The following is an 18,903-nucleotide window of genomic DNA, read 5'->3' as shown; positions in this document are numbered from 1 at the left end:
AGAAAACAAATAGACAAATAAATAGAGGTAATATAATCATTTAAATTGTTATTGTCCTTTTCAGTCTAGTAGAATAAAATTTGAGACAATTGAAATTAAACTCATAAGCCGAGTATCTGATAAAAAAGAAAAGAAAAAAAGAAGTCAATAATTTTATTGAGAAAATTCTAGCCGAGTGGAAAACTTTCAAAAGTGTGTTAATGGCGAGAAAGTTACTCAAAGCAAATTTATATCTATGTCCCCCAAACAGTTTCTTATTTAGTGGGGGGCTTGAGAAGTTGTTATTTTAATAAGTTAAAATTTTTATGTTTAAAAAATTAGTTAGATTTTTTTATAATTGGATATGATATTTGTGAGAAAAAAGTGAAATAATTATGGATTTGAGGTGACATTTTATTTTATTAATTATTTTAACTTATTTTGTCTTTTTGTAAATTTTAGTTAAAAAAAAAGAAGTTAAAATCTATCTTGCCAACCAAAAATAAATAAAATAAATAATGTTAGATTATTTTGGTTAGACTCATAATTATCGGCATGATGCCAAATAATATATATGAACGAATGTTTTCAGGTTTTTCATGAGGGTTAGTTATAAATATATCAATTTATCCTCTTTGACCTGATTAGTTATAAAAATTATACAAATATCTCTTTTCTAGAATGATAGAAATGATTTGTTTTTTAATTTTTCTTTTTATAATCGAAGGGGTCAAAATATATGATTTTATGATGAGGGATAAATTGACATTTACTAATAGTTAAGGAAGACTTAGTTTAATTAACTCTTTTATTGATGTATATTTTTTTCTCTGGGAACTTGTCTCTAGTTGAATTAGATATTTAGACGAGATCGATTTTTGTGACGAGATTAATAGGTCGCATAGTGGGCCCTAATATTGTGAAGCTAATTGGTCTTTTCATGAAAATTAAATTGAACAATCAGTTCAACTAAAAAGAAATCTATAATTTTTTGTTTTATAGAATAGAATTGATGTATATGAAGAAGTCAAGAAAATTATAATCAATTTAAGAGATGAGAGAGATGTTAGGTTCAAATGCCAAATACATGAAACCGAATACTGAAGTCTCTATCCTGAACAACCTTATCATTCAAATGTTTTTAAAGTTTTGAATGCTAATATTTTGAATATTTTGTGAGATGTGAAATTGTCAATATAACATTTTGAACCTAATTTTGAATTTTTTTTAGTAATAGTTCAGTTCAGTGAATGTAGAGGTAGCGACTACAAAGGTTAGTCCTCTTAAGTCCAATGTAAACATTACATTGTTATTTTATTATTAAATGAAACAAAATGCCTAAAACCATGCTCATAGAACCCAAAATTGGATTTTGACCCAATGTAACTGTGGTGAGTCAACCAGTTGGCCTAGTGGATGACGACTGAGGTCTGGAGGTTTGCTCCTTCTCAGGTCTCAGATTCGAATCCTCTAATCAGCAAATGCTTATCTTGGAGCCACGGACCGCAGGACGTAAGTCTTGTTTTGGAAGACTTGTTTGGATTATAGGGATTTAGTCTAGTGTGCGTAAGATGACTCAGAATATCTGTGGTGAGTCTTGAACCCAATCTCAAATTGTTTGACCCCTATAACCGAGCTGTGGGGTCACTGCTACAGAGTACATCTTTGGATCCAATATCATTGTTTATAAAAAAAAAAAATTTAATTTTTTTTTTAAGAGTGTGTTAGATTATTTTGTGCAGCAAGGAGTTTATATTAGATTATTTGGTTCAATTTTTGCATACATCTTAAGTAGAAATAATTGGAAAAGAAAATTTGATTAACTAAAATATAGAGGAAAGGTGCTTTTTGACTTTTGCTTTTTATTATTATCTTTTTAACTTATAATAAATTGCATCAAATAGTGAAAACCTACTATTGTGCCTAAGGCACAGCAGCTACTATTGTGCTCTTTGTGGGAGGTCGTCCCGAGTGTTTTTCGATGATCTGAACCGTATATATTGTAGAGTTCGTCAATAATATTATTTATGTAAAAAATCAAGTTAATCGGATATTCATAACCTCATAATTAGGTCCTAATTACTTTTAAAAATTTATGAAAGTTATGTTAACCGTTAATTTTTATAAAAACAAATGTGCTTTGGTGTAGGACTACATATATCTAATCAACTTGATTTTTGTATGGATGATATACTCGACGAATCCTACAATATAAACAGTTCAGATCATCGAAAAATACTCGAGACGACCTCTCACAAAGAGCGCAACAGTATCCACGTTTCCCATCAAATAGGCCTATGTAGGCATGTTGAATAGATTATTTATATAAAAAATAAGGTTTATTAAATATCAATAATGACATGATTAAGTGATCAAATCATATTTATTTTTTAAAAATTAGACAGTCTATTATCGAAATTATATTTTTACGTTCAATTTGTTAGACAAAATGTAATATGATAATGTAGTTACTAATGTTCAACTTAATTTTTGGTGTGAAAGATACACATTTGATAGGTCTACAAAATAACAATTCGGATTATAAAATGTAGCTTGTGTGGAATCCTAATTGGGTACAACAATGACACCAAATTTTCTATTAATATTATATTTATCATATTATTTTATTGGCTCGTCTGGAAATTGATAATTTTATTTGATTTTTTAATATTTTATGAAAAAATATAAAAAAAAAATAGAAAGAGTAATGTGATAACTTATAGTGACTTTTTTGATATATTAATCACTCTCCAAACAAGATTTTAATTTACATATAATAATAATAATAATAATAATAATAATAATAATCACAATAATGAGTAATGAGATCTATTAAATTAAGGAAAATTTATCTATAAATCTCATCTTGAGGAATGGTGATCCATTTAGTCCTAATGATTTTTTTATAGACCAATTAGTCCTATTAATTTTGAAAATGTAGATTTAACATAATATTTAAAAATTAAATTTACGGTTATACCCTTATTTCTATTATATTCCTTTTTTTTTTTCTTTTGTGCTAAAAAGGTAAGGTTGAATCAAATTTGGGATGAATTTTTATATAAAAATCTTTTTTATTTGGAAAATATTTCAAAAAAAATACAAAAATGACTTAAAATATGAGATTCTTCAAACATTCTAAAATAATATGAGATTTTTGAAACATTTCAAAAGGAGTACAAAAACTATTTGATAAGTTTTGACCAAATGTATAATTTCAAATTGTAATATTCCAATGTAACGCTCAAACATAACACTCCAATGTAACACTAAAAAAAAAAAATCTTAGTGTAATATCCTAATGTAACACATAAAAAAACTCTTCACTGTATTTTTCTCAAACGTAATATTTCAATACAACACTCCAAAAAACTCCTTAGTATAACACTCTAATGTAATACATAAAAAATTTCTTATTGTTTGTAACCCTCTAATGTAACACACAAAAATTTCTTAGTGTATTTTTACCAAACGTAGCATCTTAATATAACACTAAAAAAAAACTCTTTAGTGTAAATGTAACACATACAAAAACTCTTTAGTATAACGATCGAATGTAGCACACAAAAAAAAATTTAGTATATTTTTTTTTTCAAATGTAACACTCTAATATAGAGTTTGGGGTGCCTGTTGTGCACTTAGCACAGCAGGCACCGTTGTGCGGCTTTATGGGCTTATTTCGAAATGCGTTTTGATAATTCGAACCGTTCGCATTTTAGAGTATATCATGTAGAACATACCTATAAAAAATTAAGTTAATCGAATATCATTAACCCTTTCATTCACTCATATTTGTATCTTCAACAATAAATGACATTGTGATTTAAGTATTAAAATGAATATAAATGTAAATGGATGAAAGGGTTAACGATATCCAATTAACTTAATTTTTTACAGGTATGTTTTACTAAATATATTCTAAAATGTGAATAGTTCAGATTATCAAAATAAATCCCGAAATAAGCCCATAAAGGCACACAACAGTGCCTGCTGTGTTGGGTGCACAACAGGCACCCCAATTCCTCTAATATAATATTTAAAAAAAATTATTTAGTGTAACATTCTAATGTAAAACACAAAAAATTCATTAGTATACTTTTTCCAAACGTAACACTTCAATACAATATTCCAAAAAAAATCTTAGTGTAACACTTTAACGTAAAAAAAAAAAAAAACTCTTTGGTATACTTTTTTCAAACGTAACACTCCAATGTAACAAAAAAAAAAAACTTTACAGTGTACTTTTCCTAAATATAACACTCCAATGTAACACTAAAAAAAAAAAGTGAGATTCTTCAAACCATTTCAAAAGGAATATAAATATTCCTTAGTAAGCTTTGGACAAATGTATAATTTCAAACTGTGAGTTTTATGTTTGAAAAAAGTACACTAATGAGTTTTTTTAATGTTTTTGTGTGTTACATTGGAGTATGTTACATTGAAGTGTTACGTTTGGGATTACACTGATTGAAGTGTTACGTTTGAGAAAAATACATTTTTTTGTTTTTTGTGTTACATTAAAGTGTTACGTTTTGGAAAATTACACCAAATAATTTTTTTTTAGTGATACGTTGTTACGTTTGGAAAAAGTACATCAATGAGTTTTTTAGTGTGTTATATTGAAGTATTACGTTATTGGAGCATTCCCTTAGAGTGTTAGGTTTTTGTTCGTAACATGGGATTTGTTTTAGAATGAGAGAAAATTCAAAACTTTTATAGTTCAAATTATCTAAATGTGTAATTTTACATTTTGAGAAATTCATTTTTATTCCTAAAAAATTATATTAAATATGTAAATGACTATCCTTTTATATACTTTTACTTTAATAAAACTTTTAGGTTCATAAAAAAAATAAAGAATTAAATAATTCATAAAATCATATTTTAAGATTTATTGATATTTCATCCTTAAATTAATATAATAATCGCATGAAATAGCGTCCCATTTGTCTTGGGGTAAAAAATTAAGTAAAAATATTCAAAAAGTTAACTTTTTAATTATGAAGAAAATATTCATTTGACAATTATCAAACCTATCAAAATTTTAAATTCTAATTTTTTTTTTTGAAATATTGCATTGATCAAATTCATGTGGGTGAGGTGATGTCATGTGGTTGTTGTCACTGTTTGAAGCAGCCTTATCATTATAATTTTTTTTTCTTGAAACAAGATACAAATAACATATAAAAAAATAAATTGGTGGGGACAATAATAAATAGGGAAATATCTAGGGAGGCTCAGTGCAAAACCGCCCCCCACACACAATAATATAATGTGAAAAAAATGATTAAGCAATGAAAACCAGAAAGTCATACAAATTGACTGTGCAAGTCAATAACAAAAAATGTCACTCTCACCGTCCTCTTTCTGTGTGTGAATGCTCAAGTGGAAAAAAGAAACTGTACATCCTTTGAGCCAAAAAAATTATATCGTGGTCCAGACACTTCACATGGTTTTATCTTTGATCATTCACAATTTATGATATTTTTTAATTTCTTAATTATTTAATATAAAATTATAAATTTTACTTTTTTTTTATTAATTATAATTTATTTGAAACATTACATGATCGTGTTTCAAAACCACCAAACGACGTGTCCTTTTAGTCTCCCATACAGTTTTTATTTATTTATAATTCAGGCCAAGTTTGGGAAGACTAAAAAAGTGTACTTTTTGTCTTTTTGGACTAAAAAATTGAGGTTGAAAATATGGATGTTTGGGTTAACTTTTTGACTTTTTATTGAAAAATGTGTAATAAAAAATTGTAAAAATTGATTTGTAGGGAAAAATTTGAATTGGGAGTTGTGCAGCCGTAATTGTTGACTTTTGGTGAATAATGTTAACTTTTTAACTTTTTGAGTAACTTTTTGACTTTTTGACTTTTTTGAAAGTACCCAAACTTGGCCTGACCCCTGACTATTCTAATTTAATTAAATTCAAATTATTTTGTATTTAGACATTTAATAACTAACCTTTATATTTTGAAATTAACGATCAGATAAACCTCTAATAACTCATTAAGAAATTCACACTTAAAATCTTATATGTTATTTTGAAATTTTTACATTCGCACACTTCTAACTTCCTCTTCATTTCAAAGTTTCATAATTTGGTTGTATTTTATTTTTTGAGTTTTTGAAAATAAAAACAATATGGAGTTAAAAATACTCGTCTTTTTTTTTTAATTTTTTTTTATATTATTACATTCACTTTTGTGCCAAAATTGTTTTAAAAATTTTAAATTAACTTTCTAACGTTTCGTAAAATGATTTATTTCTAGAAAAAAAAATCTAAAATTTTTACACATTTCTATTAATTTCAATATTTTTTTTGGGTTTTTGAAAAAATAAAAAAAAATTAAATGGTTATTGTTTTCATATAATTTTTTATTTGTGTGCATTTTTTTTATGTTTCCTAAAAATGAATTGTTTTCAGAAAAAATCTTGAATTTTCAGAAGTAGTTTGTCAAATAATTTTTTTTTTTTCAGAAAATGAAAAGTAAAAAATAAAAACACAATCAAATAGGTGTTTTTTTTTTTTTCTTCCCCCCTTCAATATTCTCATAATTCTTACAACATATATTAGGGTTTAAAAAAGTAAAAATAAATTCATAAACCACTAAGCCTGAGACCGCAACAGTTTGGTACACCAGATATTCTTCTTTAACTACCATAAAGGAAAAAGATATTCTTCTTTATTTCAAATTCATTATTATTGGGGGGGAAAAAAAATGCAGTACATTGAAAGAATCCAAGAGATTTCATGTGGAAATAAAAATAATATCCCTTGAAACCAGCAAGACATCTAGGAGAAGTAGGTTTATTTAAACAACAATGCTAGAGGGTCACAATTTTTGTAGCCACAATGACTCAAAACTGTTAAAAAACAAGCAAATGAAAAAAGTGCTATATATAAATGCTTTTATTTTTACTTGATTCTCTTATCTGAGATAACAATCAATAAGTTTCACCAGTATTTATTAACAATAATGTTTTGTAACTCGAAATTTCACTGTCTTAAATGGCTCGAATGCCATGAACGATGTCGTTTTGGCATTTTTTTTTTTTCTTCTTCTTCTTTTCCTTCCACCTCTCGTTTCTCTCTCAAATGTTGAGAACCAAATCCAAACAAACAGAGAGGTGAGGTGACGGCGAGAGAAATAAAAGAGAAAGAGGAACAAAGAAGAAGGAGAAAGAAGAGGAAGAGAGGACGCCAGAGATGGCTTCGCTAGCCGAATGGGAAGTCGCGATTTGGCTATATCGGAGACGAAGAAGGAGAATGGGTTTGATTTTTGTTAAAAAAAATCACATATCAGATTAACTAAAAATAATAATTCAAAAATGCTGTTGTTTTGGTCTTATTTTTGCTCAAATTGCTACTGTTTTGTTGTTGTTCTTGTTGCTATTTTGGTGTTGAAATTGCTGATGTTTTGCTACTGAAATTGCTGTTGTTTTGTTTTGTTTTTTTATTGTTGTTTTGCTGTTATTTTGTGCGAAAATTGCTGCTTTTTTTGGCTGAATATGTTGCTCATGGACGGTGGTCGCCGGTGGAGAACGACGATGATGCAAATCTTGAAAGAGATGAGAGTGAGTATGATGTGCTGAGGAAGAGGAAGACAAATAGAGGGAGTGAGAGAGATGAACAGAGGGAGAGAAAGAGATTCTGGCTATTCGAGCCACAAACAATTCGATAATAAATCGGACAAACAATTCGCCCCACTATCTTTATCTCTAATGATAATAAATCGGATAAGAAATTTATATATATATTACATTACTTTAATATATAAACTAGTGTTCCACCCATGCTATGCACAAATTGTGTCTATAATTATTTATATATATGTGAATTATGATATTTAAATGTATTCTTTTCTTTTTTCACACAGATAAGGAATATAACAAATGCAGCATATTTTTAATTAATTATTTTATGTTTGCTTTTATTCAAAATTTAAAAATAATGTACGTGCAAAATTTATAACAAATTTAAGGAAAAACTTATTCCTAATGACATTTTTTTACTTTTATATAAATACTTAAAAAAATAAACTTGAAAGAGGTAGTCAATATAATAGTATACATTAAGTTAAAAAATGTGATTAGCAATTATGCTCACATAAATTTACTATAATTTTAATTTCAAATTTTAAAAAAAGAAAAGCATTTTAGAAGCATTTTATTTAGCTAGTACCAAATAGAATTTTCTTAGCAAAAAGGAAAGTTATAAAATTTTGTTACAAATTTTCAAATGTCTATTGTTAAATATTATGTTTTACTTGCTTGTTTATTTGTTTGCTTATTTTGGGAGTTTTGATTTTTGATATTTGCTCCACATTCACTATATTGTTTTATTTATTTATTTTCTTCTTGCTTGATTTCTACATGATACTTTTTTCATAGTGTATCTCCGAATGTATTAGTGAAAATATCATACACTTAAAATGCACAAAATTAAAATGTCTATATATATATATATAAGTAAGTAATTGTCCAAAACTAATAGGTTGTTTGGGATGTTCTAAATAAGTGCACTTTTTGACTTTTTATGAAATATGGGTTGGGTTTGAAGTGATGTGGTAGAGAGGTGATGTGACTTAAATAAGATGATGTGACTTAAATAAGATAGTGACTTTTTGACTTTTTAACTTATTTTGAAGATGCCAAACTTAGCCTAAAACTACTTTAAGAAAAAGTAAAAAATAAAAACAAAAATGAAATTGCTTGAAATAAAAAATAATTTATTTATTTATTAATTAATTTTTAAAAATAAACTTTTTAAGAAAACAAAGAAAATTATATTAAAAAAAATACATAAACCAAACATAAAATATAATACAAAAAATAAATGAATTATAGGATTTGTAAGAAGTGTTGCTTGATTTTCGCATGATACTTATTTCATAGTGCATCTTCAAGTGTATTATTGAAAATATCATACACTTATAATGCACAAAATTACAATATATATATATATATATATATATATATATAAAAGAAAGTAATTGCCTACTTTAAGAAAAAATAAAAAATAAAAACAAAATGAAATTGTTTGAAATAGAAAATGATTTATTTATTTATTAATTTTTAAAAATACACTTTTAAAGAAAACAAATAAAACTATTTAAAAAAAATATAGAAACCAAATATAAAATATAATACAAAAAATAAATGAATTATAAGATTTTCAAAAAGTGAGACTCACAAACAAATTTTATAAAATCTTGTCAATTTATATACTTTTTGTATATGTTTTTTGTACTTCTAATTTCGTGAATGACATTGAAATAGTTTGCATTTTTTGCATTAGGTCCATCTAATAATAGTTTTAGCAAACATAGATGTAATAAATTTCATAATACAAAAACACAAACAATTGTGAAAGTAATGTTTAATGATGATATAGAAGCACACCTGACATTTTAATTGGAGGTATAACTAGATAAATCGTCATATAAGGGGAAGACAACCTTTATTTTTCATCACAACAATTACATAACTCAATATATGATTTTAATGTCTGTTACTTTTTCATACGTCCAATTCACTATCAATATTAGAATGAATGAATGAACCAAAAAAAAAAATATTGAGAAGATAAAGAGATGTGGTTTGAGACATTTCAATTATTGATTTCTATTAATTAATAGCTATTAGGCTTCAATAATCGGGTTTCTTACATTTGTTAGCAATTAAAGCTGAATTCTTTGGTTTCATCTATATTCACTTCATAATTTGGGGATAGATACGTGTCAAGTCTTTAAACAAACACTTAGTACATTTTTTGAACATTTTTAATGAAATGCATGGTATAATTTTTTTTAAATTTTTTTTTGCAATTGCAACATGTTATTTTTTAATAAGAATTTATATTTATTTTAGATTTTTTTATAAAAATAATTTAACAATTCCATCACTAACCATAGTGTATGGAAGAAGTTGACAAAGGTTCTATAGTAAGTATGAAAGAAGTTAAAAATGCTTGTGGGTTGGTAGAAGCCAATAAATGCTGAATTTTTTTTTTAAAGCAAAAAATTAGAAAATTAAGTTTGCGTTTGGTTTGTGTTAAGAATTATAATTAGAGTGTGGAGTCATATTTTGAATTTGTGAGTATTGAAATTATGATTTGAAAAGAGAAAATTTGTTTGGTTATAAGTTTTGAAAAGAGTTTTGAATTGAATTTTGAATTGACTGTTGAATTTTTGAAATGAGTGTTAAATTTGTGAAAAGTTATTTGATTATGAGTTTTGAAAAGAGTTTTCAAAATTTAATTCAAAAACTTATAACTCATAACTAAACACACAACTTAAAACTCTATTGAAAATTCTATTCAAAACTCATAATCAAACTCTTTTTAAAATTTAATTCAAAAAAATAATTGTTGACAAAAATAATTTTTTTATTTAAAAAATTAAAAAAATTCCGAAAATATTATTTATTTAAAATATTAAAAAATATTATTATTTTTAATTTTTTAAAAATTACTGTGACAAATTAATTTTTATTTCAATTTTTATTTTGTTAATTTTAAATAAATGTCCAAATAATTTGTCATTTTAATCTCAAAAAAATATTTTCTGTATTTTAAAAATATCAAAAACAGGTGCCAATTGAAAAAAAAAAAAAAAAAAAAACTATTTCGGTTAACCAGCCGAATGTCCGAGTAGACCTAAAAATTCAGAAATTGTCTAGGCGGATGTCCGGACGGACGACTGGTTAGATCAAACTTGAAAAATTTTCTGATTTGCCAAATATGTTTTCAAAATGTGTTTTGAAATTGATTTGAAATTATGATTTGAAAACTGTAAGCAAACAGAAGGTTGATAATAGGTGTGAAATCATGGTTTGAATTACAAACGAAACAAACCTTAAGATTGAGATATTGAAGTTCTTACAAGGCTTGTGGGTTAAAAACTCTATTTTTCTTATATAATACTAGCCTATCACCCGTGCTATGCACGGGATAATTATAGATATTTATATTTGTTTTAAATTTTTTTAATATATAAATTATGCTTTTAAGATTTTTTATAAAAATAATTTAACAATCTTATCACTAACCATAGTGTATGTAAGAAGTTGAAAATGGTACTGCAGTAGTTATACACGTATTGTATGTATAAGGGAATTTAAAATGCTGATCAGGGGATTGTATCAATAAATGCAGGCATGTGGAAAGACATGTGGATTGAAAAAAGTTAATAAATGCTGATCAGAGAATTTTGACCAAATCAATAAATGCTGAGTTTTTTTTTTAATAAAAAATTTAGAAAATTCAGATTGAGATATTGAAACTCCCACAAGCCTTAGGGGTTAAAAAACCCCTTTTGCTTAATATATAGTATAGATATAGATATAGATAATATAATATGGATAGATAGATGTGTTGAAATTTTCAAGAAATTTTGTTTATGCTGGTCTTTAATGCATTAAAGTTTAATTATGAGGAGGTTTTGACCAAATCTCCCAAAAGGCATGGGAATTGAGAGAAATTAATAAATGCTGAGATTTTTTTTTAAATCAAAAAATTAAAAAATTAGGATTGAAATATTATAACTCCTACAAATCATGAGGGTTAAAAACCTCATTTTACTTAATGTATAGTATAGATATAGATGTATATTTGGAGGGGAAAAAAAATTTATATATAAACAATTTATCGCTAATACAAAGAGTAGTTTCCCGGGACACTCCCCAGGACGAGCAGCATCAAATCCTTAATGTCCAAAAAATTATGTCCGTTAAAAAAAATGTCAAAAAAAAAATAAAAACAAAAATGTCTAAGACATTTTTTTTCCCCCACCCCCTTTACCCCTTCTCTCTCTTATTGGTTGAATTTTTTTTTTTTTTTTCCCTTTGTCCTCCAATCACTACCCGTCACGTGTGTGTGGGGTGGTGGGGTGGTGATCGGAGGGGTATCCATCACTCCTCAAAAAAAAAAAAAAAAAAAAAAAAAAAAAAAAAGTATAAGCACATCAAATCTTCATTAAGAAAGAGGGAGAATGCTAATCTCTCTTTTCATTTTGAGTTTTCAATTCTTATTTTTATATTTTAATAATTTTTAAAATTTTTTTAATATACTTTTTTAAATTTTTAGATCCTAATTAATATATTTAAAAAGTAAAAAAAAACTTATACAAAAATATTTTAAAAATTTATTAAATATAACAAAATACGAAAATATATTAAGTTTTTGTAATTTTTTTTATATATTTTTTATATTTAGTGAATTTTAAAATTTTTTTTTTACAAATATTATTTTTTTAAGCGTTTTTAGATTAGATATATCAAAAAAATTAAAAAATTATGTAAAATATTAAAACAAATCACTAAATATAAAAATAAAAAAATTGATTTTCTGAAAAGTAAAACCAATTTTCTGCAACCAAACGACCCTTTAGTTTTGTTCACAATTTTCATGGATGAGAAAAAGAACGTGTTAGACTTTGTTATGAAAAGTAGAACACATATCTTGCAAAGTAAACCCTGAAATTATTTGAATTTTCTCTCATTTTCCTTTTTCCACTTTCTCATCATACAAACAAAGCAAATTATAATAATACTAAATACAAACCAATATCCTCCTATACAAATCACACTCTCTCTTTCCTCACTTCAAGACCCAACTAACAAATTACATCTCAAATCCTCCACAACAATCTTAACAAAAATAACCAAAACAGAAAACAAAAACAAAAACAAAACAAAACAAAACTAAAATGAGAACTCGATACCTCTATTCTATGTTGATCAGCCACTCAACCCATCATCACAAATTCAACTTCAAAATCTGCAAAAACAAACCCATCATTCTTCAGTTCTAAACCCTATTAATTCAAAATTTCAAATAAATTTATTAAATGTATGAATTGAGATCAACTAACCAACTTTAATTTCAAATTTGTCAGTGAGAACTGTTTGGGTCATCCTCTCCACTATCAGTAGCTTGAGACTGGTGTTGTTGTTGATGTTGATGTTGATGATGATGGTGATGCTCCAATGGATTATTTTGCTCAGAATTCATATTCAAACCACCTCTCGAGTAAGCATTGAGAGCAGCCAACATGCCCAAATTAGTCTCAGCCATTCCCAACCCAAGATGTTGAGAAGGTGGTGGTTGTTGTTGTTGCATTAACATGGAACCCAATTGCAATGGACTGGCTCTTCCCCCTTGAAATTCAAGTGATGCCCCCGGGATGTTAAACCTCGGCATAAAATGCAGCGGTGCTTGCAGCGTGTTTCCACTCGTTGTTGGCGCAGTGGCAAAGGGCCACATCTGAGGTTCAGATGGAGATGTGCCGGTGGCAGCGGCCAGAGATTGGGCACTGCCACCTGCACCACCAGCAGTGACGGGCAGCATCCAGAATGTGCTGCCGGCTGCACTGCTGGGAGCCGGAGCCACTGCCCACATGGCAGTGGCGGGCATCATGTTAGTATGCCGAAGCATACTGGATGATGGTCCGGCTTCTTGTTGTTGCTTCGGCAATTGCATATTACCGCCTTTGAATTGCTTGTTCGAAGGCGAAGTAGACTCCGATACTTCCCCTTGAGGTTGCTGCTGCGATTCTTCTTTGAACAAATCTTCTCTATATCTCTTTCTCAAATAATTCTCCGCCGAATTACTTCCATCGCCGCCACCGCCAGGCATGGCTTCGGCAATTTGATCGGCGGTCAAAAGATGAGGCTGCTGCTGTTGTTGTTGTTGTTGCTGGTGGTGGTGAAACCCTAACATGTGAGAGAACCCTTCTTCGTAGTGGTGGTGGGCTAGGGCTAAGGCGCCGTGAAACGAGTGAGGCGCTGACTTCGACGGCGGCGCTGAAATCGTCGATCCGCTGCTCCGTAGCGACACGTTGAGGGTCGAGAAGTTCGCCGGAATTGTGCCGGTGCCCGTGGCGGCGATAATCGCCGGCTCCGCCTGCTGTAACAGCCACTCAATTGTCTCCCCATCAGATTTATTCCCCAATTCTTTCGTCAATTGAAAAACCCTAGCCGCGCAGGTCGCCGGCATTCGGATGCGCCGCCCTCTTCCGTCGACTTTGGTGTGGCGGTCCTTGGTGGACCTCTTGGGAGGCACGGTGGCGATTGTTAGTTGCTGCGGTGGCGATTGCAACTGGTTATTGGCTTTTTTGGAGGGATCTACGGCGGCCAGACCCTCGGATCTGGTGGCGATGGCTAGCGAGGCGTCGACGAGCTGCAGCGGCGGAAGTTGTGTGGTGGTGGTGGAGGTGGTTGAAGTGTTAGTAGAGGAGGTAGATGGTGAAACAGAGGAAGATCCACTTCCTCCACCTCCACCTCCGCCACCGGCAGTGCTTGTGAGGCCAGCTTGGATGGAGATGGAGCCAATGAATGGAGGTTGATGATGAGATCGGCCATCAAAACCAGAGTGAAGGTGATGGTGGAGGTGGTGGTGGGATTGAGAAGTGGTGGGTGTGGTGGTGGTGCTGTGTTTATTGCCTTGCATATCTGTAAGTTCCATGTGTGGGGCTTTTTAATGGGTATGTATTTTGTCAGGAATATTTTTTTTTTTTTGTTTTTTTTTTTTTTTGGGTGGGGTTTGTTTGTGGGTTGGTTGAAATTGAAATTGAAATTGAAATTCAAAGGTGATCTTTCTTTGTTGCTTTTTTCTTCTTTCTTTGCTGATGAATGATGATGATCAACCAGGCCATCCCCACCCCACCACCACCACTCTCTTCCACCACTCTTCCTCCTCCTCTTTCCTGGTAGAGAGAGAAAGCAGAGAAAGAAGAGAGAGAAAAGGCTTTTTAAAGTCTGGGGACCTAACTGGGACTAGGAGTTTGTGGGGTTGTGATTGACTGTTGTTTTTCTTTCTTTCTTTACTCTCAAGTTTTGGAAGAGAGAGAGAGAGAGAGAGAAAGAGAAAGAGAGGGGGGAAGCAGGCGGGGACCTGAGAGAAAAGTAGCAGAAGCCGCTCGTGGGGTCTTCTTTTTCTAGTCTAGGCTAGGAGTAAGTAAAGAGGGAATGTTAAAAATGATCCTCGGCCTATTTTGGCAATTTGATTAAGGGTTGGTTTGAAAATAAATTATTTTGGTTTTTTATGAAAATATATGGAAAAAATTAAAGAAAGTAATGTGATAATTTACAGTGATTTTTTGATTAAAATAGTTACTTTCCAAATGAAGTCTAAAAGTTAAAAAAGTGGCTTCTTAACTTGAGCAATGATTGAGATCTCTATCTCACAAGACTATATACATACATGAGTGGGCCCTACACATGCATAGAGGGTGAAGATTATTTTGAGGGTATGGGGTCATTCCCAAATGGAGGTTCCAAACATTTTTGTTTTAATTTTTTTGAGTTATTTTATTTGTTTATTTTTTTAAACGGTTTCTTAAAAAAAATAAAAATAATTAAAATTTTAATTTTTAACATATTTTTCAAAAACAGGCCATTTTGAGCTCATTTGGGATGTAGATTGAGTTTTTAACTTTTTTATTTTTTAGTTATTTTAGTTTAGGCAAAAAAATTTCGTTTCGAATAAGTTTTTTGACTTTTTAAAACTTTTTTAAAAAAAAAAATAAAATAATTATAAATTAAATATAACATTTTATTCTATTTAACGGAGTCTTCGTCTTTGTCTTTGTCGTTGTTGTGTTACTATTACTACTACTTTATTTTTACTTTACTGTTAATGTTATGGAAAATGGTAACAAGTGTTTTTGTAAATTGCTTAATATTGAATTTGGCGTGAAAAAACTTTGTACATGTGGAAAATGTTAAAAGAGTTATGAAGGTCATAGGAAAATTATTGTCTAATCATGTAAAAGGTTTTATGCAGTATGTTATATTAGGAAAATTATACAATAATTTTAGAGCATCAGGTGACCATATTTTAACACTAATTATTATTTATTATGTTCCTCACATTCTTCAATCACCCAATATAAATAATTAATATTTCATCTTCTCCACTAATTATACTATCACAGAGTACCATGTGACCGTACTCGTAGACTACTGAATGATCACCCATTATATTGTGTTGAATTTGTTTCAAGTTCAAATTTAAGAGAGATCTATTCGAGTCCCAAGAACTCATTTTAATGATTTAAATTATTCATTTTATAAAATTCTTCATTTATTTTATTTATGGAAAAACTTAAGTTTATCCAATAATAACAACATTTTCAATTTAACTCGTTTGTTTTTAAAAAAATAGATAATAATTTTTTTTTTAAACTTGAAAAAAATTAACCTAATTTTTTTATATAAATTTTTTGTTTGGATATCACTACTTATTATTAAAATTATTTTTAAAATATGTGAAAAATATTTGAAATCTTTCAAATTTTATCGTCGTTTTGTGCCATTAAAGACCTTAATGTTATATACACAATTTTAGAAAGTTAGTTAAAAACTGACTTTTTGAATTTTTTTTGTCTTTTTGTAAGTAAAAAATATGAGAAGTAATGTGATTCAAAATGAGTTAAAAGCTAAAAGCTCGCTTTTAAGCAGCTTACCAAAGTGCCCCATTATACCATGAGATTGTTTAGTGCAACTTATATAAAAATTATTTATATTTTTTGTTTTGAAAGTGTGTTACATACTATTTGGTGCAGATTCGCTTATACTATTAAGTAGAAATAACTTAAATAAGTTAATTATTTAAAGAAAAATATATGAGTTTTTTTACTTCTATTTTTTTTTATTATCGACTTTGAATTGGTAAAAAATTATATAGGTAACATCCAAATTATCCAAATACTCTATTATGGTGGGTTTTTTATGTTTTTCTTTTTTCTATCAGTAAGAGAATTTTATAAATATCAAGATAATTATGTTAAAATCATTTAAAAAAGTTTAACGATACATATTCACAAGCTAATACCAACAACCCAAAACAAAAAATAAAAAATAAAAAAAAAGCTATAATAAAAAATAATACTTTATTTGAAAATTTGACTATTTTAATTAGTTTTTTAACTATTTTATGAGATGAAAGTTAGGTTTTAGATGATTTGTGAATTTGTTTTATAGTTGAATAGATGGTTGTGAGAAAAAAAAATAATTGATTGATATTTAGGATGCGACATTTTGTCTTATTAATTATTTTAATTTTTTTGTCTTTTTATAAGCTAATCTGGGAACTTGGTTAAAACCAAATTTCGATTTTTAACTTATTTTGGATCACATTAACTCTTTATTTTTTACACATTTTTTAAAAAAAAAATTAAAAAGTCAACTTTTAACTAACTTCTCAAAACAATCCTTTAGCCAACAAAAATGCTAGAGATTTCAAAAATTTTATCAAAAATTCTACCAAATGTCTCATGTGAAACCCACATGGAACCCACATTGTGTGGGTCCTACATTCATGTAAGACTGGTAGAATTTTTGAGATCTTTAACCTTGCTCTTAGCCAAAATCTGTCATGCCAAACAACTCCTAAAAGTGTACCAGAATAGTCTATTGGTTACTGGAGGTTCTTCATTAATAATCTTCTGTCTCAGTTTTTCTCCCCTAATTTATTTACAGTTGTTAAATTGTATAAGAATTTTTAAATATAAGAATCTTGAAAATGAGTAACCTTATCGTTTATTTATCATCAAATTTAAATATGCACTATCAATCAATTTTTTTAAGAAAAATATTTTTCAATACGTACTACTATTTCTCTAATGAGTTACTCCTCTCTCTAAAACTGCATTGTGCAGAGAAGAGCTACAGTAGCAGGGCAGAAAGTGCAGAAGAACAGCCCTTTGTTAACTACCACCATCTACCACACATTTTCATCTACCTTTTCCCCTCTTTTTCATGAAACCCTCAACTCAAAAAAAATGCTAGGTGGCAGTTGTTAAAAATATATATTTTTAAATTTTCAAATTCAAAACGCTGTTTATTTCCCCTCTAAAATAATGTAGAACCAATAATAAAATTGGTAGGGAAAATAACAAGATATATAGAATAGAATCACTTTGCTTGGTACTAATTTTTTAAATTTAATTTTCTGAAAATTTAATTTTTTATTTTTTATTTTTTAGATGTATCTAACCTAAATGAACCTAAAATGTAAAATATTTATAAAAAAAAATTAAAAATTAATAAATAAACAAGAATACAAAAATATACTGAATTTTTTTTAATATATTTTTGATATTTAGTGAATTTTGTAAAAAATTTTTCACAAATAATATACGTTTTAATTATATTTATATTAAGTATATCTAAAAACTTAAAAAAATTATTTAAAATACTAAAAAATTTCATAAAAATCAAAAAACATTTAAAATAAAATTTTTAATTTCTAAATAATTAAATTCAAAAAATTTAAACCAAACAAAATTTGATGTGCGGTGAATATGGAGAGCGAGTCCAGTGTGCCAGATGACAGGCAGGTGAGCATCAGATAAAAAGCATCTAATGCATTTGGACAGCTCATCCCAACCCCAACCCCACATTGTCTATTTTTATTTATATATATATGTATGTTTTTTTTCATAGATAAAACTAAGGAAAAATTTAAATGTGTGGAGTAATAAACAAATATTTTTATTTTTATGAAGTGCAAGTTTTTTTATGCATATGATGTAAGTTTTTTTTATATGTCAGAATTGTATTAAGCCTTCGTTTGAGATGTGGATTGATTTTTTGGCTATTTATTTGGGGTTAAAAAGTCTCGTTTGGGATTGATTTTTTGTTTTTTTTTGACTTTTATGAGAAAAAAATGAAATGATTATGGTTTGCATGTCACATTTTGTCTTATTGACCTTTTAACCTATTTTACCTTTTTGTGGTTATTTTAGCCTAAAAAATTTATGCCAAACATAGCCTAAGAAATATTTTTATTTGTAGTGTAATTATATTTTTCACTGTCCTACTAAAATGTAATTAATGTGATAGTAATATTTTTATAATTTTGAATCACAATAATAAGTGTTTTGCTTGAAATGAAAAGAAATATCATTAT

The 18,903-nt window shown here is 28.2% G+C and overlaps 1 protein-coding gene across 2 annotated transcripts; it reads right to left on the bottom strand.

The window, feature by feature from the left end:
• Positions 1 to 12,450: 12,450 nt before the first annotated feature.
• Positions 12,451 to 14,973, bottom strand: LOC114289391 (transcription factor TCP8). 2 transcript variants are annotated; one of them, XM_028233114.2, is made up of 2 exons: positions 12,867 to 14,973; positions 12,451 to 12,768 (listed from the first exon to the last, which is right to left on the bottom strand). In XM_028233114.2, exon 1 carries the CDS (start codon positions 14,452 to 14,454, stop codon positions 12,883 to 12,885), a length of 1,572 nt encoding a protein of 523 aa, XP_028088915.2. In that variant the 5' UTR covers positions 14,455 to 14,973; the 3' UTR covers positions 12,451 to 12,768; positions 12,867 to 12,882. The 2 variants fall into 2 exon arrangements, with proteins under 2 accessions (XP_028088915.2, XP_028088914.2); XM_028233113.2 differs by having other exon boundaries at positions 12,863 to 14,968.
• Positions 14,974 to 18,903: the final 3,930 nt, after the last annotated feature.

The sequence above is a fragment of the Camellia sinensis genome, chromosome 2 (genome assembly GCF_055761805.1).
Source record: "Camellia sinensis isolate YWXY chromosome 2, ASM5576180v1, whole genome shotgun sequence".
Lineage (NCBI taxonomy): Eukaryota > Viridiplantae > Streptophyta > Magnoliopsida > Ericales > Theaceae > Camellia > Camellia sinensis.
This window is presented reverse-complemented; position numbering and strand designations above follow the sequence as displayed.

Excerpts from the sequence above, each read along its gene's own strand:
- LOC114289391 (XM_028233114.2), bottom strand. The coding sequence starts at position 14,454 with ATGGAACTTACAGATATGCAAGGCAATAAACACAGCACCACCACCACA.